Consider the following 26453-nt stretch of genomic DNA (forward strand, 5'->3'; position numbering starts at 1 on the left):
TTTTTATATTAAACTTTATTCTACAAAAGCGATTTTCAATAGTGGAAACAAATTACATTGTTGGATATGATCTTTAACCTGGCTTATACCAGAAAATGCAGATTACTGTACATCTTGGTGCAGGGTAAATTGTAAGATGTTGTGTTGTACTTTAATGCTTTGATGTTCCATGTGATGTACACAAAGTGTATACAGTAAACATCTTGCTTATTGTCCAAGTAAAGCACAAAACTACGTCAAAATTGTTACTTTACTTTTGGACTTACTTCCCTCCCCATGTACTCTACCTATGGAATGGAGAAGTAAAAACTGGTGTTTGTGCAAAAAAAAATTTATTTTATATCCTGAAAAATCTCCAAAGTCATTAAATAATTTTAGCAAGACAGGGATAGATTCCTCGAGATTAGATATATAAACCAGTAAATCATCAGCGTAAAGAGAAATCTTATGAATGGTCTCATTTACAAGAATCCCATGAATATCTTTAGCTTAAGGGCCAAAAAGCCTGTTTCTGTGCTGTAATGTTCTATGGTTCTATGGTTCACGAAGAGCGATAGCAAGGGGTTCTAATATTAAGTTAAGTAACAAAGGACTTAATGGACAACCTTGCCTTGTCCCCCGTGAAAGCTGAAAAAAAGGGGGTCTACAGTTATTAGTAGTAACAGTAACAATAGGAGTTTTATATATCATTCTAATCCAATTATTAAAATTAACACCAAAACTAAATTTCTCTAAAACATTAAATAAATATTTCCATTCGACTCGATCAAAGAATTTTTCCTTTTCAATGATATGGGGGTATGTCTAAATTAATCATATAGGATACATTTAAAGCATTTTTACATGGTCAGATCATTTCTTATTCAGCTAAGCTTAAAAACAGACTAAAGTAGAATTAGATAAGATTTCAAAACAAATTAAAGATTTAGATAATATTTATGCGATCTCCCCTAATATTGACTTATTTAAACAAAGGGTAGAACTTCAATCACAATATAATTTATTATTAACTCATCCTATTGAAGGCTACTTGCTTAAGCTGAAGGATCAATTTTATATGTTTGGAGATAAAAATAACAAACTGCTTGCATCTCAATTAAAAATGGCCAGAGCTAAAAGGCAAATTTTGAAAATCCGTAGGAAAGATGGTACACTGGCTTGGGAATATGAAGAATTTAATAAGATTTTTCAAGATTTTTATACTGAACTTTATAAATCTCAATTTCCAGTAGATTCTTCTAAAATAAATGTTTTTTTTTACGAAAGATTGCTTTTCCTCAAATCTCTGTTGAGGATCAAAAAACTCTTGATGCCCAAATTACTGAAGCCAAAGTTCAGAAAGCTATTTTTTCAATGCAGTCTGGTAAGGCCCCTGGACTTGATGGCTACCCTGTAGAATTTTATAAAAAATTTGGAAAATTGCTCTCTCCGTATATGTTGGAAATGTTTAAAAACTCTTTTGTGAAAGGTGATTTACCCTCTACTTTTTATGAAGCTTCTATTTCTTTAATTCTTAAAAAGGATAAAGATCCCACTGATTGTGCCTCATATAACCTATTTCATTATTGAATGTTGATGCTAAGATCCTGTCAAAGATAATGGCCAATCGGTTGGACAATATTTTGGGTAAAATTATTTTTAAAGATCAAACAGGCCTTATAAAGGGTCGTTATTCCTTTTCAAATGTTTGGAGATTATTTAACATTATATACTCATCTTCTTTTAAAACTCCACAATGCGTCATCTCTTTGGATGTTATACAGTTTACTTTATAACTTGTGTTAAAATAGCAATACCTACATCAGGCTGTTGTTTATTGATTACAGCTCAGTATTCAATGTCATAGTACCCTCAATACTAACCAACAAACTACAAAACCTGGGCTTCTGTACCTCTCTCTGCAATTGGATCCTTGACTTCCTCATCAGGAGACCACAGTCAGTGCAGATTAGAAATAGCATTTCCTCCTCACTGACAATTAACACTAGTGCACTTCAAGTATGGATGCTTAGTCCACTGCTTTATTCTCTCTACACCCATAACTGTGTGGCTAGGCACAGCTCAACCATCATCTATAAATTTGCCGATGGTATAACCATTGTTGGAAGAATTTCAGAAGATGACGAGGAGGTGTACAAGAGTGAGGTAGATTAGCTGGTTGAATGGTGTCACAGCAACATGCACTCAACATCACTAAGACGTATGCCAATGATTCTGATTCCAAATATACTTTTTGCTAATTTACTTTATTATCACCTGATGTGTAGTTGTGAGTTCTGTGTGCTGCATTGTGCACATTGGTCCAGAAGAACGCTGTTTCTTTTTGCAAGGTAGATGTATATGGCTGAATGACAATAAACATGAACCTGAATTTGAAAAAAAACTGATTGCTTTGTATTTTTCATCAGCACCCCAAAACTACCATGCTTCTTGGACCCTCCAGAATTACCTGACCTCAAGTGGACATTTTATCAGTAAAGATTTGATCACCATATGTACCTTGGTCAGGATTTCTTCATTTTCAATGCATTTCTGTAGGTTTCGTACAAGCACTGAGCTGACCGCACTTGATGACTGACCACAGTGACGTTCGTAGGTTTTCAGAAATTTTTGAACAATGATTGAAACACCCTTTCCCTGCTCCTTCTTATTCTTCTTCAGTTTCTTCATCGTTCTTGTGTCATGATAAACCACACTGGAAGGATCAGAAGAAATATTACATAGTAAAACAATAACATTGCTCAACTCAAGCAACTACTTTCTTTATTTGAACTAGAAGTATTGTTGGCCAGAAAGAACTACAGTCTACAAATCAGTGAATTCAAATTAATCAAATACAGTGGAAGTAGCCAAAAAAAATCTTTGTTCTTGCCTAATTCCTGAAGGAGATGAAACAAAAGAATTTTTTTTGTTCTTGCCTTATGCTTGAAGGAGATGTCATTTTGTGAAGCTGCCCTGTAGCTTCCTTCTTGTGAACTGGTTGACAACTGATTCTTGTTCTGGGATAATCAAATCAGAGCAATTGAATGTGAAGTTTCTGCTACTGACTTTCTAAACCTGAGATCATTCTCAGATAAGCTGTGTGTTGTGTACCATGGCAGGTTGCAGAAGTAATCTCGTTATTTTGGTTCAGTGTCTGAGTGACCTGGTTTGACTCGTTTGAATCACAGTCGAAGAGAATAAAAGCGTGAAATGGTGTAGTCCTTGGACCAGAGGCAATAAGAAGTTGTTATAGGTCAGTCAGATGACCCAAAGACAACAACACTGAAATGCAACATTTGAACTGGTAAGGAATGAATATAAAAGCAGAAGCTTTGAATGCAAAGTAGCAATAATTCTCCAACCACCAGAGACCAACCATCATGGCTGTGGAGTACCCCAAGGCCAGCATAGACTCCTTTTACTGGTATTACTTTTCCTATTATTTGACTGTTCAGTGAGAATCAGCAAAAATTGGGAGGTGTACACACAGGTAATTCAGCTGTGTAAATTCATGTGTTCTTCCATTGAGACAATAAAGTTACTTGTTGGTAATTACAGATTCTCTCTGTCCTCTCTGATCATTATTACTAAGAGTAAGGATCATGAATGAAGGACAAATACAAGAGGGGAGGTGCAGAAAATCAATTTACATAAAATACATAAATATTAATAATATTTATAATAATTAGCATTCATAAGCAGTAATAATTAAACATATAAAAGTTAATGATATGGAACGGACAACCTGTAGAGACATTCTGAGGAAATTGGTTCTCCTGCAGAAGCAGAATAATATACAGGGATGCAGGAAAAGAGCAGGTGAATGACTCTTCTCCCAGAAAGCGGTGAGTCTTTGTGCTTGTGCTCATTCACAGCTGAGATAGATTGATTTCTGGAAATAAAAGGAATGGAGGGATTATGATGATAATGCAGGAGAATGGCACTAAGGTAGAAGATCGGCCATTATCTTAATAAATGGTGGACTAGGCTCAAGGGAGCAGATGATATTGCATTAGAGAGTAGAATTGTAGAACTGTTGTTATTTTTCTTATATTATCCTTGAAGTTTAACTTTCCTATGTTTAGAAACATAGAAAACCTACAGCACAATACAGGCCCTTTGGCCCACAAAGTTGTGCTGAACATGTCTCTACCTTAGAAATTACTAGGCTTACCATAGTCCTCTATTTTTCTAAGCTCCATGTACCTATCCAAAAGTCTATTAAAAGACCCTATCATAGCCGCCTCCACCACCATTGCCAGCAGTCCATTCCACCACTCACCACTCTCTGAGTAAAAAACTTACCCTTGACATCTCCTCCGTACCTACTCCCCAGCACCTTAAACCTGTGTCCTCTTGTAGCAACCATTTCAGCCCTGGGAAAAAGCCTCTGACTATCCACACAATCAATGCCTCTCATCATCTTATACACCTCTATCAGGTCACCCCTCATCCTCTGCCGCTCCAAGGAGAAAAAGCCAAGTTCACTCAACCTGTTTTCATAAGACATGCTCCCCAATCCAGGCAACATCCTTGTAAAGCTCCTCTGAACCCTTTCTATGGTTTCCACATCCTTCCTGTAGTGAGGCGACCAGAACTGAGCACAGTAGTCCAGGTGGGGTCTGACGAGGGTCCTAGATAGCTGCAACATTACCTCTCGGCTCCTAAATTCAATTCCATGATTAATGAAGGCCAATACACCATATGTCTTCTTAACCACAGAGTCAACCTGCGCAGCTGCTTTGAGTGTCCTATGGACTCAGACCCCAAGATCCCTCAGATCCTCCACGTTGCCAAGAGTCTTACCATTAATACTGTATTCTGCCATCATATTTGACCTACCAAAATGAACCACTTCACACTTATCTGGGTTGAACTCCATCTGCCACTTCTCAGCCCTGTTTTGCATCCTATCAATGTCCCACTGTAACCTCTGATAGCCCTCCACACTATCCACAACACCTCCAACCTTTGTGTCATCAGAAAACTTACTAACCTATCCCACCACTTCTTCATCCAGGTCTTTTATAAAAATCACGAAGAGCTAGGGTCCCAGAACAGATCCCTGAGGCACACCACTGGTCACTGGCCTCCATGCAGAATATGACCCATCTACAACTACTCTTTGCCTTCTGTGGGCAAGCTATTTCTGGATTCAAAGCAATGTCCCCTTGGATCCCATACCTCCTTACTTTCTCAATAAGCCTTGCATGGGGTACCTTATCAAATGCCTTGCTGAAATCCATATACACTACATCTACTGCTCTTCCTTTATCAATGTGTTTAGTCACATCCTCAAAAAATTCAATCAGGCTCGTAAGGCATGACCTGCCCTTGACAAAGCCATGCTGATTACCCTAATCATATTATACCTCTCCAAATGTTCATAAATCCTGCCTCTCAGGATCTTCTCCATCAACTTACCAACTGCTGAAGTAATTTTTGCTGAAATATGTTTGAAAACCACTGAGATATGTTTGCTCATATTTTTATCTAATCACCTATATGTATGTAAATTTTCAGTGAATTTTCCAGCAATTATAATATAGATGCTTCTGTATTTTTCTAGAAACTTCTTAGTTTTCAATAGCTAGTGTCACCACACTTGAATCTGGTTTGTTACATTTTGTAACTCCAAAACATAAAATTAATTGAAAAGAAACATGGAGTTGGGGACGTGTCTTAGTTTCATTTTTTACTTTTTAGTAAGGCATGCAGTTATGATGATGTATGCCATTCACTTTTACATATACCACAGAATGAATTATTTAAACAACAAAGAATGCTTAATCAAACAATAATTTACAATACTACTCAAATATGTCTGAAATACTGTATTAAATATACAAACACTCCTTGCTATTTAGCTATAAACTCCAACTCAAAATAGAAGGCACCTCAACTTCATATACAGTGCCTATAAAAAGTATTCATCCCCCCTTGTAAGTTTTATTGTTTTACAACACTAAATCACAGTGGATTTAATTTGGCTTTTTTTGACGCTGATCAACAGAAAAAGACTTCCGTCTCAAAGTGAAAACAAATGTCCACAAAGTGATCTAAATTAATTACAAATATAAAACACTGAATAATTGTTTGCATAAGTATCCACCCCATTCACATCAGTATTTAGTAGCTGCGCTTTTGGCAGCAATTACAGCCTGGAGTCTGTGTGGACAGGTCTCTGTCAGCTTTGCCCATCTGGAGATTGCAATTTTTTCCCCAATCTTCTTTACAAAACTGCTCAAGCTCTGTCGGATTGCACGGGGATCATGAGTGAACAATCCTTTTCAAGTTCAGCCACAAATTCTCAATTGGATTGAGGACCAGACTCAGACTTGGCCGCTCCAGGACATTAACTTTGTTGCACTGAAGCCATTGCTGTGTAGCTTCGGCCTTATGCTTGGGGTCGTTGCCTTGCTGGAAAATGAATCTTCTCCCAAGCTGCAGTTCTTTTGCAGAAGCTCATGGTCAAACAAGCTGCACTTTCTTTCAGGGTGATGGAGCTGTTGGCAGAAGGCTAGCAGAGGCCACATACCTCCCACCAACTGCTCCTGCACAGCATAGTCTGAAGCATCAGTTCTAACGGCTATGGATGCATTGGGGAGTGGGTGTGCCAGTAGGGTCGTGTTGGAAAGAGCTCATTTGGTATTATGAAATGTGCTGGACATGTCCATTGACCAGTCAAGCACTTGATTAGGGGAATTGCATTTAAGCGCACTATACTGGAGAACATAAGTTCAACAGCTCGTGGAATGAAGCTGTGATAGAAATTCACCGTGCCTAAAAAACAGAAGTTTTTTTTTAGCAGTGTGGGGCGGTGGGAAATCCACAATAGTGGCTACTTTTGATGGGAGGGGTTTTGCACCTTCGACAGAGATGTGATTGCTGAGAAAGTCAATGGTTGACAACCCAAACTGGCGTTTATCAGGGTTAATAATCAACCTGTGTTGGCTCAAGTTCTCAAGAAGTGTGCAGAGAATGTGTTCAAAATTGGACACACTGGCAACAAGTACGTCATCCAGGTAAACAAAAAGAAAATCTAAGTCTTTTAATACAGAGTCCATCAGCGGTTGAAAAATCTATGCTGTGTTTTTCAGTCCAAATGGCATGTGCAGAAACTCTAAAAGGCCAAACAGGAATGTTGGGAATGTCCTCCGAGCACACTGGCACCTGATGGTAGACTCTAACTAGATAGTCTTTGGGAAAAAATTATCTTTCCGGCTAAAGATGCTGAAAAGTCTTGAATTTGTGGGACAGGGTAACGATCGGGGGTGGTGGCCTTGTTAAGGCCACGTGGGCGGCAACTACCACCAGACTTAGGGATTATATGGAGGGGTGAAGCCCAGGGGGCTATTTAACTGGCGTACAATTCTGAGTCTGTTCATGCTGGCAAACACTGACTTCGCGGTTGCCAGCTTTTCTGGGTCCAGTCTACGCGCTCAGACATGGACTGGTGGGCCAGTTATTGGAATGTGGTGCTCGACTCCATGTTTGTGACTCCAGTGGAGAATGTGAGCTTGGTGAGGTCTGGGAATTTGCCCAGCATCAAGAAAACTCACATGAGGCGGTGCATGCACTTGACAGAGTTGTTCTGGGAAACTAACTGGAAAAGCAGGATAACAACCCAAAATCCTTGACACCCACAAGCCGGCAGTTCTTAAGATCAACTAAAAGTCCTTGGACAATCAGGAAGTCTGCACTGAGCAGAGGTGTAGCCACTTAAGTCCAATATGTAACATCACTCACTGCAGCAGAGGGTCACCCGTCATGTTCCGTAGTTCCAGATCCTGTGGCTTCCAGTGAGGTTTCATTGCTCTTTGCCTTCTCATCGATAGGGGATGCTGGCAGCACACTCACTTGAGCGTCTGTTGTCATACAGGAAATGTGGCCCTGAAAGGGTGTCTGTGATGAACAGTAGATGACCCTGGCAGCTGGAACCTATGGTGTTCACAGACTTCTGATGTCCTCACGTACTGGCACTGTCAAAGCTGCAAGGCCATCGGCACTTTCTAGCGTTCGTACCAAAGCAAACGTAGTTAAAAACAAAGGCGCGTCTGTTTCATAGGCGAGTGTGTTCTTATGTTGTGGCCTTACTGACTGGGCTTATTCAGGTAGAAAAAGCAGGGGGAATAATGCACCGCTGCCCGGCTGAGTGTAGACTAGCAGCCATTTTAGCAAGCTCCCTATAGCCCATCATGGGTGCATTAGCAAGGGCTACACGAACTTGATCAGGCATTTGCTGCCTTAAGAGTTCATTAAAAATAAAACAAGGATGGTGATTTCCAGGAGAGACAGCTTGTGGTCTGTTAGCACCGACGGCTTACCACCGCTGAGACCGGGCAAGGAGAGCCACAGGTTGGCGCGCTAATACTCTGATGGTCCAAAAGTCTGTAAAAGGTGAGTTTTCAGTGATCGGTATTTATCGTGTTCAGGCGGGTGTTCAAGCAGACTCACTACTCTTGCCGCCATGGAGTTGCTGAGCGATGCCACCACATAGAAATATTTGGTGTTTTCAGCAGAGATTGCTCACAGGGTGAACTAGTTCTCAGCTCGTACGAACCAAGCGGTTAAATTTTGCTCCCAAATCCTCGGAGATTTCAAAGCGACTGTGTTGATCAACATGTTCAGCAACTCCGAAATCATCCTAGAGCATTGGGGTCACCAATGTAGGTTTCTGGGAATAAAATGAAGTGAGCTGTTTTATGTTTATCGAAACCCGTGACACATTTGATTGAACTCCAAAACCTACACAACAAAAGCGCACTAAAAACCTTTTACATAATAATGTCGTCACATCAGACCAGCCACTTAAAGCAAAACCCCAACTCAATGTTGGTGGCTGTGAATTATGTACATTTCTCCCAATTATGTTACCCTACAACTATACAACTACTATATAGACATCCACAGAGGCCTGAAGATATAATTGCTGCAGAGGATTTATCTCTCTTGTGGGATTAATGTCTTTCCTGGTGAGTGGGGTGGTCACTCTGCTTGGAAGGTGAGACTTGTGACTGTGAAACAATCTCAGGTTCAGGGATCTCGTCCGTGAAGGTTGTAGGAGTTGACTCTGAGACGGCTGGAAGTGGATCTGACAGCTCTGTACATCTTTCTTCTGGACGTGTTGGCATCCCGAGCAGCGCATGGCAAGCTGCTCGATCTGCTGATCTATCCCAGGCCAGCAGATAAAGCTTTGAACCAATGCTTTCATTTTGACCACGACTAGATGACCGGCATGTAGTTTCTCCAACTCTTTAGCTCTCAACTTGGATGGTAGAGCAACTCTCAATCCCCATATAAGGAAACCTCAGTCCAGTCGTAGTCATAGACAGAGCCTGCGAATAACAGGACTCCGTGAAGATGTTGAGAGTGGTAAGCTTATTAAATTCTTTTCTCAATCTTTAATTGAAGTGTTCGGCTCTGAAGCTTTCTTTACTATCCCTATACTTGATTGTGTGCATTGTGCTCTGAGAGCCAAACCCCCTAAAGAACTTAAGCCCTGACCTGTTATACTTCGATTCCACTATGTGCAAACCAAGGAGCATTCAATTCAAATTGCCCGTCGGAAAGGAGTTATTATACACAGGGACCTCAAGTTTCAACTGGTTGAAGACTATAGACGCAAGGTGATGCAAAAAAGATTGCTTTTTAAACCGATGATGTCCGAGCTTTGTCAAAGAAAGTTTTAACCAGCTCTGTTGTTTCCAGCCCGTTTAAGGGTTGTTCTGCCTGACAAATCACATAAGTGGTTTAAATCTGTGGAAGAAGCTCAACAATTCCTTGATGACCAACGTTCGATCCCAGCTGTCTAATAAATTGAATGTCTGTTTGTGTCTGTATTCATTTGGTTTATAAGTTAACAGTCAGTTCATAGATTTAGACTTCTGAAGTTTGAAGATTTTTGCCATTGGTTTGATAACACTCGTATTCTGTTTTGGAGTATGGATGTTTATTATGCTTCTATGTTTAAGTTCCTTTTTTTCCTTTGTTACTTTATTATTTTCAATTGTTCGTTTTTTTGAAAATAATTAAGAAATTGATTTGATGATTGACTGTTTTTTTCCTCTGAAATGTCAATAAGATTGTATTCTGTTTCATTTTTTGGAAGCTTGCCTGTTGAAATGTTTTGCAAATGGCTCATCTTTTTTTTAACACTGGTTTGGTGTTGTTTATAGCATTCCCTTCTCAATGTTTTGACTAAGGTGGAAGTTCGCATTTTTCTCAATTTTTTTCATGTTTATATTCATTTAGTTTGTAAATTAATAACCAGTTTATAGATCTGACTGCTAGAGTTTGAAGTTTTTTCTGATCTGGTGACTGAATTTTTTTGTGAAATATTAATAAGATTGTATTCTGTTTCACTTTTTAAAGATTTCACTTCTCAAAATGTTTTGCAAATATGGCATTCCGTTTTCAATGTTTTGACTGGGTAGTATTTAGCATCTTTTTCAATTTTTGAGACTTGCCATCAAGAGAGTTGGGGTAAGGGAGGTTCTAGTTTGCTTTCTGGCTGTCTATTGGCCAGTTTTCAGGTCTTTGTGGGTGGGGAGTGGAGCCACCTTTAGTTTATTTTTTTTTCATCTGGGCTGAACTGAAACTACAAATATGTCTGAATTGTCATAACTTCCGGTTCCCTTTAACCTTTTTCCCTCTTCCTGATTCATGAGTTTCCTATGCAGTAAGGTTAGCCCTTTACATATCTTATGGTTTATTTAAATAAAATGGATATTACTAACTTTGTCTCATGGGATAAGAACAGTTTGAATCATCTGATTAAACGGAAGAAGATTTTTAAAGTTTTTCTTAGATTGAATGCTCAGATTATCTTTGCCCAGGAAACTCATGTGAGGAAGGAGGGTAATCAGCATTTCTTTAGGTTTTGGAAGGAATAGCAATTTCATTCTAATTCACAGGCTAAGGTGAAAGGTGTATCTATTTTTATAGACTTCTCGATTTCATTTGTTCACTATGAAACAATCTCAGACCCGAATAGTAGATTTCTATTAATTTCTGGTTTACTTTATAACCAGAAAATTGTTATGGTTACTATCTATGCACCAACTGCCGACTATCCTGAATTCTTTAAACATTTATTTGCATCTCTTCCTAATTTAAATGAATATATGTTGATAATGGGCAGAGATTTTAATTATTGTCTGAATCCTTTGATGGACAGGTCTGCATCTAATCAGGTACCTCCAAATAAATCTGCTATTCTTATTAATTCCTTTTTAGTTGACTCCAGAATTTTAGATATTTGGAGCTTTTTAAATCCTAACAATAAAGAATTTTCATTCTTTTCTCATGTATATCATAATTATTCTAGAATTGACTACCTCTTATCGACTCTCGATTAGTTCTGTCTGTTACTGCCTGTGAGTACGATGCAATCACTATTTCCGATCATGTGCCCTTGAAACTATCAATCAAATTAACTGATGTAACTTTTAGCGCTAGGCAATGGTGGTTCAATTCTACTCTACTTCAGGACTTAAACTTTAACTTTATTAAAGAACAGGTTGCCTTTTTCTTTTCAACTAACTTTACGGAAGAAATTTCCAGTGGGATATTATGGGATACTTTTAAAAGTATACATCCATGGTCAAATTTTATCACATTCTGCTGGATTGAAAAACAAATTAATAATGAAATACTTACATTGGTTGATAAGATTAAAGAAATTGATAAAAAATATTCTGTTGCTCCTAATCTGGAGCTTTACAAAAAGAGAGTTGAACTTCAGATGCAACACAGTTTGTTAAAAACATCCCCGATTTCAATTACTTAAAACTAAGAGTCAATTTTATATACATAGCGATAAATCAGGTAAATTATTGGCCAACCAATTGAAAATTGCTTTGGCTAAACATCAGATTATTAAAGTTCGTAAACAGGGTGGTAGTTTGATGGTTGACCATGTCAAAATTAATAAATCTTTTCAAGAACTCTATACCTCTTTATACCAATCAGAATTTCCTGATGATTCTACCATAATACATGAATTTCTAAGTAAACTGAATATTCTGAAATTACCACCTAATGAACATTTAGCATTAGATGCACCCATCATGGAAGAAGAAATAAAGAAAGCAATGTCTTTGATGAATTCTGGTAAAACACCTGGTTTGGATGGGTATACAGTAGAATTTTTCAAATTTTTTTCAAATCTACTTTCTCCTTGGTTATGTAGAGTCTTTAAGGATGCCTTATTTGTAGGTTAAATTACCATAATCCTTTTATGAAGCATCTATTTCTTTAATTCCTAAAAAAGATAAAGACCCCACTGAACGTGCATCATATAGACCTATACCCTTGTTGAATGTGGACTCCAAAATCTTTTCCAAAATACTGGCAATTAGATTGGAAAATGTACTGCCACAAATTGTCTCTGATGACCAGACAGGATTTATTAAAAATCATTATTTGTATTTTAACATTAGGAGGTTAATGAATATTGTGTATACTCCTTCATCTAAAACCCCAGAACGTGTTATTTCGCTTGACGCCGAGAAGGCGTTTGATAGAGTTGAATGGGAATATTTATTTAATACACTTGAGAAATTTAATTTTAGCCCAAAGTTTATATCTTGGATTAAATTGATATATTATACACCTTCGGCTTCTGTATTTACCAATAATCAGAGATCCCCCTTTTTCAGGCTTTTTTGAGGTACCAGACAGGGTTAAGTCCCTTACTATTTGATATTGCCTTGGAGCCCTTGGCAATCGCTGTTTGTGATTTACCCAATATATTTGGCACTATTCATGGGAATGAGATACATAAGGTATCACTATATGCAGATGACGTGTCACTATATATCTCTAACCCAGAGAAATCCATTCCTGCAATAATATTACTACTTCCTCAGTTTAGTACTTTCTCTGGTTATAAATTGAATCTTAATAAGAGTGAACTTTTTCCATTAAATATGCAAACTCCAATCTATAGACAATCACCATTCAGACTGGTTACTGATTACTTTATTTATTTGGGTGTTACAATTACTAAGAAGTATAAGAATCTATTTAAAGTTAACTTTTTACCCTTAATTGATCATGTTAAACAACTGCTTACTAAATGGTCCCCATTGTCCTTATTGTTGATTGGTAGAATTAATACAATTAAGATGATTATTTTACCTAAATTTCTCTATCTATTTCAGGTGGTACCAATTTTCATTTCTAAATCCTTTTTTGATATTATTGATTCTAAAATTTCTTCGTATATATGGCAGAATAAAAATCCTAGGTTAAGTAAGAAATATTTACAGAAATCAAAAAAGGATGGCGGTTTGGCAATGCCGAATTTAAGATTCTATTATTGGGCAATTAAGATATTTTTGCTATTATTTCAGCAGTATTGCATATTGATTTACAACCTCATCCTATTACTGCAATTTTTGGATTACCAATGATGGACTCTAGTCAATTATCCCCTTCAGCTTGCCGTTTGATTGCATTTGTTACATTAATAGCCAGAAGATCCATTTTATTTAAAATGGAAAGATTCTAATCCCCCTACTACATTTCAATGGTTTTCCCAAACTATAACTATAAACTTTGAAAAAATTAGAAGTGGCACTATCAACCCTTCGGTTAAACTTGAAGAAACTTGGAGACCATTTATTCAACATTTTTATATGACGTAAGCTGACCTTTTCCGAATCCTTCTCAATAACCTTTTGTTCGTGTATAAAGGAGCGGAGTTAATGATTTTAACCGATGAAATAAGGCAGCCCAGCTTTTGTTTTGTACTTTTTAAATTTTTTTTGTTTAGGGGGATTTTTTTTTCTTGTAAAAATCTTTTTTCTTTGTATCGTTCTCATGTTTAGTTACTAAGAGATTGGGAGGCTTAGATGACACATGTTACTTGGGATCTATTTATGTATACGTTAACCATTATTAATGAAATCCCAATCTCTTTGTATCACTATCATTGTTATGTTTATCTATTTGAAACTTAATAAAAAAGATTGATAAAAGAAAGGGAATTGGAATTCAAGTTGGCTTATTATTGTCACATGTACCAAGATTGAGTGAAGAGCCTGTCTTCTAGACTGGTTATACAGTGCATTGAGGTAGAACAAGGTAAAACAATAACAATGCAAAATGAAGTGTCACACCTACAGAGAAAGTGCAGTGCAGCTAAACAATAAGGTGCAAGACCTTAACAAGATAGATTGTGAAATTAAGAATCCAATGTATCATACTAGGGAAGCTTTTAATTATCTTATAACGGTGGGGTAAGAGTTATCCTTGATCTGGGGCTGGGGGGTGGGGAGGGCGGATGCACTTTCAAGCTTTTCTATTTTCTGCCTTGTTCAGCCCCATCATGTGGCATTCTACACTTTGGAAAACGAAGCGAACAGTCAGGGCCTCATTGAAAGGGATCAAGTCAGCTCCATACTGTGCTGAAATATGTACAAGCCTTCTCAATGATGTTTTGATGCCAGCATGATATTGAGGCAGTCACGCTAAACCAGTACTTCAAGTTCAATTGTCATTCAACCATACACGACTACAACCAAACGAAAGTGTTACTCCAGAGCTGAGGTACAAAACACAGTACCTACAGACATAAGCAGCACAAGGCATGTATATGATGTCGGTAAAATACAGTCACACAAGAATATAAATAGTCCAAGACACTGAGTCCATGGATGTTGCAGAAATCTGCAGTTGAACACGATACAGCTTGTCTTCTGTGGAGCTAACACTGGGAGGCAGCACCTACTCCAGCTTAGATGCCATGCCATACCACCTCAGGTGGAGAACACCAACTCGGACGCCTCTCTCCTGGGCAGCTTTAAACAGGCAACACCATAGCTTGAGGCCTATTTCTCACTCCGACCGAGGCCATGCATCTCTCCCACAGTCCACCAATAAATCAGTGAACCGGACTTGTGGCATTCGACGTTAACAATGTCCAACAGGGTCCCGCTATCAGAAGAAAAGCGCCTAGGACGATCACTCGTTGTTAGACTGAATACCACCTTCATGCCCATCTGATGCCTCTCTGTCGCAGGCCGCCCCACAATCTGCACCAAGTCCAGCTCCTTCAGTTTCGCTGCCAATGAGCAGCTCGCTGATGTGGTAGACCTGTAGTATTTTAAGTTCTTAATGTCCAGCAGGATCTTGCAAACATTAAAAAAAAACGTTTAAAAAGAACAATAACACCTCTAGTTGACCACTTGGAAGCTGCTGCAATTGAACTCGCCACCATCTTAATGGAAGACTACAGTCAGATTCCAGACTCTTGTGGACTGTGGTCAGATCTCTGGAAGCCTAGCAGCAGTAAAATGGCTCAGGGGACTGAGGAGAGGTGGGCTGCATAATAGATCCTGGAGCATCTATCAGAAGTCCCAGCTCCTGACTGCCAAGCCTGCTGCTTGCCACTCTCATCTTTACAACGTGCCATCCTCCTACTGCAATGCTGCCCCTCACTCTTTCAGTTTATAAGCAGACCTGGACCTTTGTCAGGTGGGGCAGGTCTTTATTCATGACTTCTCTCAGGGGGTTGTAGTTCGCAACCCCTAGATAAAAGTGCAACAGGTATATATGATCTGCTAAACCCTTGACTCTCCTACATTCCAAGAAAAACATCTATAAGGTCTCTAAGGCCACTCTAGTCCCTAAAAGCTGAATATTCCCGAATGTGCCAGCAATTCATTGGCATTTACCAGCGCAGTTCTCACAAAGCTCAGGACCCTGCCAAGTTACACCTGGCACAATTTCAGCTTTTCCATTTACTTCAATGGAGGGAAATGTGTACGAGGGAGCAAGGGAACTTTTGGAATTAACTGAGCTTCCTTCAATCTGTTTATCATAGAACTGAGAGCAGAATTACATCTTTAGAAAGAGGTGACATGGGACAGAGAATATTGAATCTTTGCAGGTGGAGTTAAGAAACTGCAAGGGCAGAAAAACATTATGAGAGCCATATATAGGCCTCCAAATAGGAGGCCTATTACAAACTCAGATGTGAGGCTGAGATTGCAAAGGGAGCTGGAAAAGGCATGTAATAAGGGTAATGTCACAATTGTTATGGGGGACTTCTACATGCAAGAGGATTGGGAAGGTCAGGTTGGTGTCAGATCACAAGGAATTGTTGAATACCTAGGAGATGGCTTTTTAGAGCAGCTTGTGCGTGAGCCTGCTTTAGGGAAAGGCCATCTTAGACTGGGTGTTGTGTAATGCCCAGATCTTATTAGAGAGCTTAATGTAACAGAACACTTGGAAGGCAGCAATCATAATGTGATTGAATTCATACTGCAATCTGAGAGAATCACAAGTCATATGTATCAGTATTGCAATGGAATGAAGGGAATTACAGAGGCAAGGGAGAGGAGCTTACTCACCTGGTTTGGAGGAGGATACCGTCAGGGATGGTGGCAGAGCACAGATGGCTGAAGTTTCTGGGAATAGTTCACAAGGTGCAAGACAGATACGTTCCACAGAAGAAGTTCTCAAATGGCAGGGATAGGAAACCATGGCTGAGAAGGGAAGTTAAGGATTGCATACGAGGGGTGATTGCTAAGCTTGTGGCCCAAGGTAGGAGTCAATTTTAGAAAACCTAGCACATTTATTTTTCAACATAGTCCCCTCCTACATTTACACACTTCGTCCAGCGGTCGTGGAGCATACAGATCTTGGACCTCCAGAAAGTGTCCACAGCAGGTGTAATTGATAAGTCTGTGGCCCAAGGTAAATGGAGATGAGTTATACAGCTCTTGTTACATGCACATGCAGTTCAACTCTTTGAGTGATTATGCAGAAAGTTTGAAGTTAATAACTCATCAGGGGTGATTGATAAGTTCGTGGCCTAAAGTAGAACGAGATGAGTTATTAAGCTAAAAGGGAAAAGTTGAAATATGAGGGCAAAAAGCAAGACACTAAACTTTTTTTAGTTATTTAAAGAGTAAAAGGGAAATGAGAGTTGATATTTGGCCGACTGGAAAATGATGCTGGTGAGGTAGTAATGGGGGACAAAGAAATGGCAGATGAACTTAATGGTACTTTGCATCAATCTTCACTGTGGAAGACATTAGCAGTGTGGCAGAGGTCCGTGAGTGTCAGGTGTTATGAACCCCGTAACTGGGTGACTTACCAGCAAAGATAGAGACGTCCGTTGAAGTCTGATGATACTATTTTTAACAATATTTATTAGTAAAAATACAGAAAAATAATATCAATGCAAATATACAGATAATATACATCATCAATACTAAATCTAAAAGTGCGGGTATAATAATAATCAATAAGAAATAAGCTCTATCATTGTCTAGGGGATAATGTATTGTCCGATTGAAATATAAAGTTCACTGCGGGTCCACAAGCTGCCGTCTTTTGGTTGTCGCTGTGTTGCAATTGTTGGAGAGAGAGAGAGAGGGAACATTTACTGCTACGGGTTTTTCCAACCTTCCTTTAGGATTTCGATCCGTCAGGTGTCTCGTTGTCGTGGCTGTTCAATTGTGACCTCTCCTTTAGCTAAACCGTTCTTCCGTGATGAGCCCACCACCCAGGCAAGGGAGGACACACACGAGCTCTCACCGGTTTTCGCTATAAAACGCTGTCACGGGATTTCTAGCGTTTCTCCTGGTGTGTCTAAAGGGGTGTTCCCCAGACTCCTCTTTTATCCTTATTCACGGGGTCTCAGATGTCTAACAGGTTGGGATGATGCAATCCCTCAGCCAGACCACTCTGGTTGTCCCCTGAGGGGTTTCAATGAATAGTACAGTACTCAATACACAATTCCTTCTCCAAGAGACAATAGCAGTAGTCAGTGGTTCCGTTCCGCTGATGTCAGGACACATTCCACCTGGTTGTGTATTCTGCGTCTCTCTCCCTCATGATGTGTATCCCTCTCATTTCCTGGGTCTCAGACCCGAAATAATAGCGATCTTGCGATTCTCAAAAAGGAGGGGGCGACTTTGTACCCTTCGGCCCCTCAGAGTTGCTTCACCTTCGTAACACAGGGAGCAGGAGTGAGTGCCATTGCTATTACAAAGGAGAAAGTGCAAGGCAAACTGAGTCATCTGGACCCAATGGACTACGTCCCACAGTCCTGAGAGAGGTTGCTGAAGAGATAACAGATGCACTACTCATGATCATTCAAGAATCACTTGATTCTAGCATGGTCCCGGAGGACTGGAAGGTTGCAAATGTCACTCCACTCTTTAAGAAGGGAGGACGGCAAAAGAAAGGAAATTATAGGCCAGTTAGCCTAGCATCAGTGGTTGGGAAAGTGTTGGAGTCTTTTATTAAGGATGAGATTTCAGGGTACTTGAAGACTAATGATAAAATAAGTCAAAGTCAGCATGATTTCTGTAAAGGGATCTCTTGCCTGACAAACCTATTAGAGTTGTTAGATAATCAGAAGACATTCGATAAAGTGTCACACATGAGGCTCTGGCAGTGACTGTAAGACATTACTTCCTATAAAGCGAAACCCAAGTAAATGAAGGGCAGCGGTGCTTTACTACCAGATGAACACCCGCTTCGAAAGGGAGAATATAACTACAGCTGTGAAGGTCCCTGCTGCACGTGATGACCCTGTGATCTCTGTCTCAGAAGCCTGTGTTAGGCTGTCTTTAAAGAGGGTGAACCTTCGCGAGGCGCAAGGTCCTGATGGAGTACCTGGTAAGGCTCTGAAAACCTGTGCCAACCAACTGGTGGGAGTATTCAAGGACATTTTCAACCTCTCACTGCTATGGGTGGAAGTTGTCAATTGTTTCAAAAAGGCAACAATTATACCGGTGCCTAAGAAGAATAATGTGAGCTGCCTTAATGACTATCACCCGATAGCACTTACATCTACAGTGAGGAAATGCTTTGAGATGTTGGTCACAACTAGACTGAACTCCTGCCTCAGCAAGGACCTGGATCCACTGCAATTTGCCTATCTCAATGGCTCTTCACACAGCTTTAGACCACCTGGACAACACAAACACCTATGTCAGGATGTTGTTCATTGACTATAGCTCAGCATTTAATACCATCATTCCCACAAACCTGATTGAGAAGTTGCAAAACCTGGGCCTCTGCACCTCCCTCTGCAATTGGATCCTTGACTTCCTAACTGGAAGACCACAATCAGTGCAGATTGGTGATAACATCTCCTCCTCACTATGATCAACACTGGTGCACCTCAGGGGTGTGTGCTTCGCCCACTGCTCTACACATGACTGTGTGGCTAGGCATAGCTCAAATACCATCTATACATCTGCTGATGATATAACCATTGTTGGTAGAACCTCAGATGGTGACGAGAGGGCATACAAGAGAGAGATATGCCGACTAGTAGAGTGGTGTCACAGCAACAACCTGGCACTCAATGTCAGTAAGACAAAAGAGCTGATTGTGGACTTCCAGAAGGGTAAGACGAAGGAACACATACCAATCCTCACAGAGGAATCAGAAGTGGAGAGAGTGAGCAGTTTCAAGTTCCAGGGTGTCAAGATCTCTGAGGATCTAACCTGGTCCCAACATATCTATGTAGTTATAAAGAAGGCAAGACAGCGACTATACTTCATTAGGAGTTTGGGGAGATTTGGTATGTCAGCAAAATTACTGAAAAACTTCTATAGATGTACTCTGGAGAGCATTCTGACAGGCTGCATCACTATCTGGTATTGGGGGGGGGGGCGGGCTACTGCACAGGACCGAAAGAAGCTGCAGAAGGTTGTAAATCTAGTCAGCTCCATCTTGGGTACTAGCCTACAAAGTACTCAGGATGTCTTCAAGGAGTGCTATCTCAGAAAGGCAGCATCCATTATTATGGATCCCCAGAACCCAGGGCATGCCCTTTTCTCACTGTTACCATCAGGTAGGAGGTACAGAAGCCTGAAGACACACACTCAGAGATTCAAGAACAGCTTCTTCCCCTCTGCCATCCAATTCCTAAATGGACACTAAAACTGTGAACACTATTTAAATACATGTTTCTATTTTTGTACAATTTTTAATCTATTCAGTCTACAAATACTGTAATTGATTTACTTAGTTATTATTTTTTTGTTCTTCTTCTACATTATGTATTGTAGATACATAATGCGCTTAGCTGCTGCTAAGTTAACACATTTCACAACACATGCTGGTGATAATAAAACCTGTTTCTGATTCTGATGATGCTGCTTAACAACATAAAATCCTGTGGTGTTACAGGAAAGATACTGCATGGATGGAGGAATGGCTGACAGGTAGGAGGCAATCAGTTGTAATAAAGGTAAACTAGCCAAGAATATAAAGGAGGATAGTAAAAGCTTCTTTAGGTAAGTGAATAGCAAAAAAATAGTTAAGACCAAAATTGGGCCATTGAAGACAGAAACGGGTGAATTTATTATGGGGAACAAGGAAATGGCAGATGAGTTGAACAGGTACTTTGGATCTGTCTTCACTAGCGAAGACACAAACAATCTCCCAGATGTAATAGTGGCCAAAGGAACTAGGGTAATGGATGAACTGAATGAAATTTATATTAGGCAAGGAATAGTGTTGGATAGACTGTTGGGTCTGAAGGCTGATAAGTCCCCGGGACCTGATGGTCTGCATCCCAGGGTACTTAAGGAGGTGGCTCTAGAAATTGTGGATGCATTGGTAATCATTTTCCAATGTTCTATAGATTCAGGAACAGTTCCTGTAGATTGGAGGGTGGCTAATGTTGTCCCACTTTTCAAGAAAGGAGGGAGAGAGAAAACAGGGAATTATAGACTGGTTAGCCTGATGTCAGTGGTGGGAAAGATGCTGGAGTCAATTATAAAAGAGGAAATTACGACACATTTGTATAGCAGTAGAAGGATCTGTCCGAGTCAGCATGGATTTATGAAGGGAAAATCATGCTTGACTAATCTTCTGGAGTCTTTTGAGGATGTAACTATGAAAATGGACAAGGGAGAGCCAGTGGATGTAGTGTACCTGGACTTTCAGAAAGCCTTTGATAAAGTCCCACATAGGAGATTAGTGGGCAAAATTAGGGCACATGGTATTGAGGGCAGAGTACTGACATGGATTGAAAATTGGCTGGCTGACAGAAAACAAAGAGTAGTGATTAACGAGTCCCTTTCGGAATGGCAGACTGTGACCAGTGGGGTACCGCAAGGTTCGGTGCTGGGACCGCAGCTGTTTACAATATACATTAATGATTTAGATGAAGGGATTAAAAGTAACATTAGCAAATTTGCCGATAACACAAAGCTGGGTGGCAGTGTGAAATGTCAGGAGGATGTTATGAGAATGCAGGGTGACTTGGACAGGTTGGGTGAGTGGGCGAATGTATGGCAGATGCAGTTTAATGTGGATAAATGTGAGGTTATCCACTTCGGTGGCAGGAACAGGAAGGCAGATTACTATCTAAATGGAGTCAAGTTAGGAAAAGGGGAAGTACAACGAGATCTAGGTGTTCTTGTACATCAGTCAATGAAAACAAGCATGCAGGTACAGCAGGCAGTGAAGAAAGCTAATGGCATGCTGGCTTTTATAACAAGAGGAATTGAGTATAGGAGTAAAGAGGTCCTTCTGCAGCTGTACAGGGCCCTGGTGAGACCCCACCTGGAGTATTGTGTGCAGTTTTGGTCTCCAAATTTGAGGAAGGACATTCTTGCTATTGAGGGAGTGCAGCATAGGTTCACAAGGTTAATTCCCGGAATGGCGGGACTGTCATATGTTGAAAGATTGGAGCGACTGGGCTTGTATACACTGGAATTTAGAAGAATGAGAGGGGATCTGATTGAAACATATAAGATTATTAAGGGATTGGACACGCTGGAGGCAGGAAGCATGTTCCCGCTGATGGGTGAGTCCAGAACTAGAGGCCATAGTTTAGGAATAGGGGGTAGGCCATTTAGAACAGAGATGCGGAAAAACTTTTTCACCCAGAGAGTGGTGGATATGTGGAATGCTCTGCCCCAGAAGGCAGTGGAGGCCAAGTCTCTGGATGCTTTCAAGAGAGAGTTAGATAGAGCTCTTATAGATAGCAGGGTCAAGGGATATGGGGAGAGGGCAGGAACGGGGTACTGATTGTGTATGATCACAGTGAATGGCGGTGCTGGATGGAAGGGCCGAATGGCCTACTCCTGCACCTACTGTCTATTGTCTTTTCTGGTTGGCTGCCAGTGACTAGTGGTGTTCCACAGGGGTCAGTATTGGACTGCTACTTTTCACATTGTTTGACAATGATTTGGATAATGGAATTGATAACTTTGTGACAAAGTTTGTGGATGATACAAAGATATGTGGAGGGGTAGGTAGTGCTGAGGAAGCAATGTGACTGCAGGAGGACTTAGACAAATTGGAAGAATGGATAAAAATGTGGCAGATGGAATACAGTGTTGGGAAATGTATGATAATGTATTTTGGTAAAAGGGACAATAGTGCAGACTATTCTCTAAATGTGGAGAAGGTTCAAACATCAGAAGTGCAGAGGGACTTTTCCTATCTTATAACTGATTACAGTTCAATAAATACTGCATTGTTTGCAAAACATTTTAAGGTGTCCTAAAATGGATGCAAAAGGTGGAATTTTCCTATAGTTTAATGCTAAGATTCTTTCTGTTACTGATTCTGGGCAATATACAGTAATATAAATGTATTTACAATAACATAATACATGAAAGGGCACAGAAGAACATTTTGAATTTGAAACAGATGTAACATTTTAATTATTCTCACGCTAATATTTCCAACTTCCTAAAGAAGAGCAGGATGTGATTACTGATGGCATTTTTCCCCCATTTATGTATGTGATAAGCTCAAAAGGAATTGTATTATTGTTGATGACATCAAATTAGGAGTTTGGCAAAGCCTGAGAATCACAAGAACCCAAAAAAAATTAACTAAATAGATGAATATATGGCAGGTATAAATCATGGCAGAAATTGGTAAAGAAATCAAGACCAAAAAAATTCTAACCAATGAAAATGTTGAGAATGTGCATTCAACAGTGATGTGGATGTACAGGTTGGTTTCAAAGCCAATGAAACATTGAATACAGGCAATGAATGATAGCACTTGGTATGGGTTAAGCAACTTTAGAGTTGTATACAGTTCTGGGTACTGCAATATTGAACGTGGATCAGAGGCCCTGTGAAAACTACAGAATTCATGGGAATGTTACTGCAGTTAAGCATTAGAATAATGTAACACAATTGGATGAATAGCTACAAATATGCTTTAAAATAGGATAAACAATGAAAAATTGTTTCCGCTATTTGGCAAATCAGTATTATGAACTTCAAGATTACAACAAATTTAAAAAAAAGTCTTGTATTTCTGTAGAATCTACCACGTGGGAGAATATTTAACAACCAAAGAAGTAGCACTGTGAGTGAGATTAATGCCCTTTTCTGTACCATGGACCCTTTTACCTACATCTGGGAGAGCGCCTCTCCCTGTAACACCTCACAAGGGAGGAAGTATCTCTGACTGTGCAGCACCCTCAGAGCCCCTAGAAAATGTTACTGGGGTCTTAAAAGATTTGAATCTGTAAAATTCTAACTCGGGGCAAAGATGTTTTGAGGGGAAGGGTGACTGAGACACACATAAAGACCTTGCAATGTTACGTCCATACGGCAGTTTCTTACAAGGGCATCAAACGTTACAGGAAGATGACTGAAGAACGGGATTGAGAGGGGAAGAAATATCAGCCATGATGGAATGGTGGAGCAGACCCGATGGCGCAAATCTGCTGCTGCATCTTACAGTCTAATATGAATTATTGTGCCATGAGTGCAATAGAGGCAGATGTTTTCACGGTTAGCTACGTAGGGCACAGAATCCGTCTCAGTGTCTCGGTTACGGTGCTGTGCATATACTGTGCACGGTAACCTGCCGATTATATCCTGCACTGTATGATTTCCTCTTCATCTTCAGAATCACCAAGGGACTTATTAAAAAAAATCTCCTTGTTCTGTCCACGATTCTAGCATCCGGTGCGCTTCGACATGACTGTTCAGCCGAACCCATCTCACAGAAAACACACAAGCGCAAACGGAACACAACATCTCCGCCCACCACCACCTCTGCAGTTTCATGAACCAAAGCCACTCTACCTTGCTAAAGGACCCGGCAGTCTCACGGCTCATGGGACCAATATATTCACCCACTTTCTGCAGCTCCAGCGTGGTCTGGAGCGGGGACAGTGGAGCACCGAGCCGCCGTATGTTTACCGAGCGTTGCGATGGCAAACGCCATTGTGTTCTGAATATGGGCGGCACCATCAATTCTTTAGTTCGAAGAGCTGAACTTCTTTCAGAGATACTGATACTTCCTTTCGTCTTTCCAGGAGCTTTTCCAAAACGTAACTTTTAAAATTCAAACCTTTCTCCCAAATATCACTAATATTTTGGGGAAAGGGCAATGGTTGCAGTCACGAGCAAACACGCTTTGGTCGGCGGGAGAAAACCATCTGTGGAAAGTCTCCAACCAACCCGCTTACTTGTGAGATTCCCCGACGAAAATCTACCAGGTGTCCAGCTATTTCACCTCGAAATCCGGCTGTGCTGCACTCTCTTTGCCTGAGGCATATATTCAGGCTCGCCCAGAATTATCGACTTGGAACCACAGTAGGCTTTAAACTGAATTATGTAAATACATAAAGCGAACATTCACGTCAAATAGAGAGCAGATCTTTAAGGAAAGCGCGGGAAAGTTTAAAGAAGACGTAGGCAATTTTTTAGGGGAGGGGGTACACCCTTGATTCCCAGCTACGTACACCGGGGATTAGTATCAGACAGGTTTTCCTGATGTTTTTGTGTGTGCGTAGGTGGTCTTGGCCCTCTTCATGCCCAAGATGAAGCTTCTCCTGGCCGCTCTGAGAACTGTTCTGTACCTAGACTTAAGTATCTAGCAATCTCATACCTTCCCCTACCTCATCTTCTTGCATTGCAGATGTTGTATACTTTTGTAACTCTTCTGCATTTTAGTTCCAGCCCAAATGGAACTGTCGATGATAGGGCAGAATAAATTTTACAATAGTGCACAGTCAAAACAGCAACTTCAGATTCATTGCTGTGGCAGGAAAATAAGCATCCATCATCAAGGAACTCCGCCCTGTAGGCCACGCTCTCCTCTTGCTGCTGCCATCAGGAATCAGGTACAGGAGTGTCAGGACCCACTGGTTCAGGAACAGTTTTTATATTCCAACTTCACTCACCCCCACACTGAACTGATTCCATAACCTATGGGCTCGCTTTTAAGACTCTGCAACTTAGGATCTCAGTTCCATCTGTCTATCCATCCATCTCTATGTCTATTCACTCACTCATTCATTTGCAAATTGTTTGTTTCTCTTTTTTTATATATTTACACAATTGATGTTCATTTGCATATTGATTGTTAAGGGACAAAGGTGAAATATTTAAGGGAAACCTGGGGGGGGGGGAGGGAACTCCTTCACTTGGAGGGTGCTGTGAATGTGGAACGAGCTGCCAGTGAAAGTAGTGGGTGTGCATTTGAATGCAATATTTAAGAGGAATTTGGATAAGTACTTGCGTAGGAGGGTATAGAGGGCTATGGTCCAGGTGCTGGTCAATGAGACGAGGCAGACTAACAGATGGGCAGAGACTAGAGGGGCCAAAGAGCCTGTTTGTGTGCTCTAATGCTCTATGACTCAATTCCCCTAACCTTTAAGTTTGTAGATATAATGCATTACTCCTGTAGCAGCAAAAATTGATCCAAAATCAAAACAAAATGGTTGCTGCCAGCCTGCAACCCCAGACAGAGTTGCTATTCTTGTGTGACACCCACAGCTCCAAAGAATCAAAATCCTTATTTTGATCCTTTATTAGCAATTAGCAAATTAAGCATTATTGAGCGTTTGGGAAATGGAGGAGATGTGGCTGAGGGCAACATCAATGGTAGTGGTGCTGTCTGGTCTGTTAAGTGTTCCAAGTCTTTTCTATTTTTATAATCAGATTTAAATCTGTTTTTTTGTGATTTTCTTCTAACATAATGCACATTAGTTAATGCAGAGTATTCAGCAAGTTAGTTCTGGTCATCAGTGTCCCCTAACTAGTGGTAAACAGGCAACGTTGAGGTCAAACTCCAAGTAAAATTTATTTTCAAAGTGCATATATGTTACCATATTCTACCTTGACATTCCTTTTCTTGCAGGCATTTGCAGGAAATTAAACAAACACAACAGATTTTATGAAGATCTATACTTAAACGAAGACTGACAAACAACCAATGTGCAAAAGAAGCCTAATTGTGCAAGTTAAAAGGAACACTGGGAACATGAGATGTAAAGAGCTCTTGCAAGTGAGTCTATAGTTTGTAGGATTGGTTCAGACTTATGGTGAGTGAAGATATCCGCGCTGGGTCAGAACCTAGAGGTGTGGGACCTAAGGGCCCTGTACCTCCTGCTTGATTCAAGATAGTTTTATTTCATTCCAGTACACAAGTGTAAAGAAGATCAAAATGATTGTTACTCCAGATCTGAGGCAGCATAAAAAAAGAACACAATTGGATAAAAA

The 26453-nt window shown here is 40.2% G+C and overlaps 1 protein-coding gene across 1 annotated transcript in view; it reads right to left on the reverse strand.

Annotated features, from left to right (window-relative positions):
* Window positions 1–24098, reverse strand: part of LOC140724424 (uncharacterized) — a 145168-nt gene extending 121070 nt beyond the window's left edge. Inside the window, exons 1-2 of the mRNA XM_073038875.1 lie at window positions 24030–24098; window positions 2500–2695 (exon numbers count right to left, since the gene is read on the reverse strand). Coding sequence (XP_072894976.1) covers window positions 2500–2670 — 171 coding nt within the window. The 5' untranslated portion in view covers window positions 2671–2695; window positions 24030–24098. The remainder of the gene's footprint in view (window positions 1–2499; window positions 2696–24029) is intronic.
* Window positions 24099–26453: the final 2355 nt, after the last annotated feature.

Source organism: Hemitrygon akajei, chromosome 3 (assembly GCF_048418815.1).
Source record: "Hemitrygon akajei chromosome 3, sHemAka1.3, whole genome shotgun sequence".
NCBI classification, from domain to species: Eukaryota; Metazoa; Chordata; class Chondrichthyes; order Myliobatiformes; family Dasyatidae; genus Hemitrygon; species Hemitrygon akajei.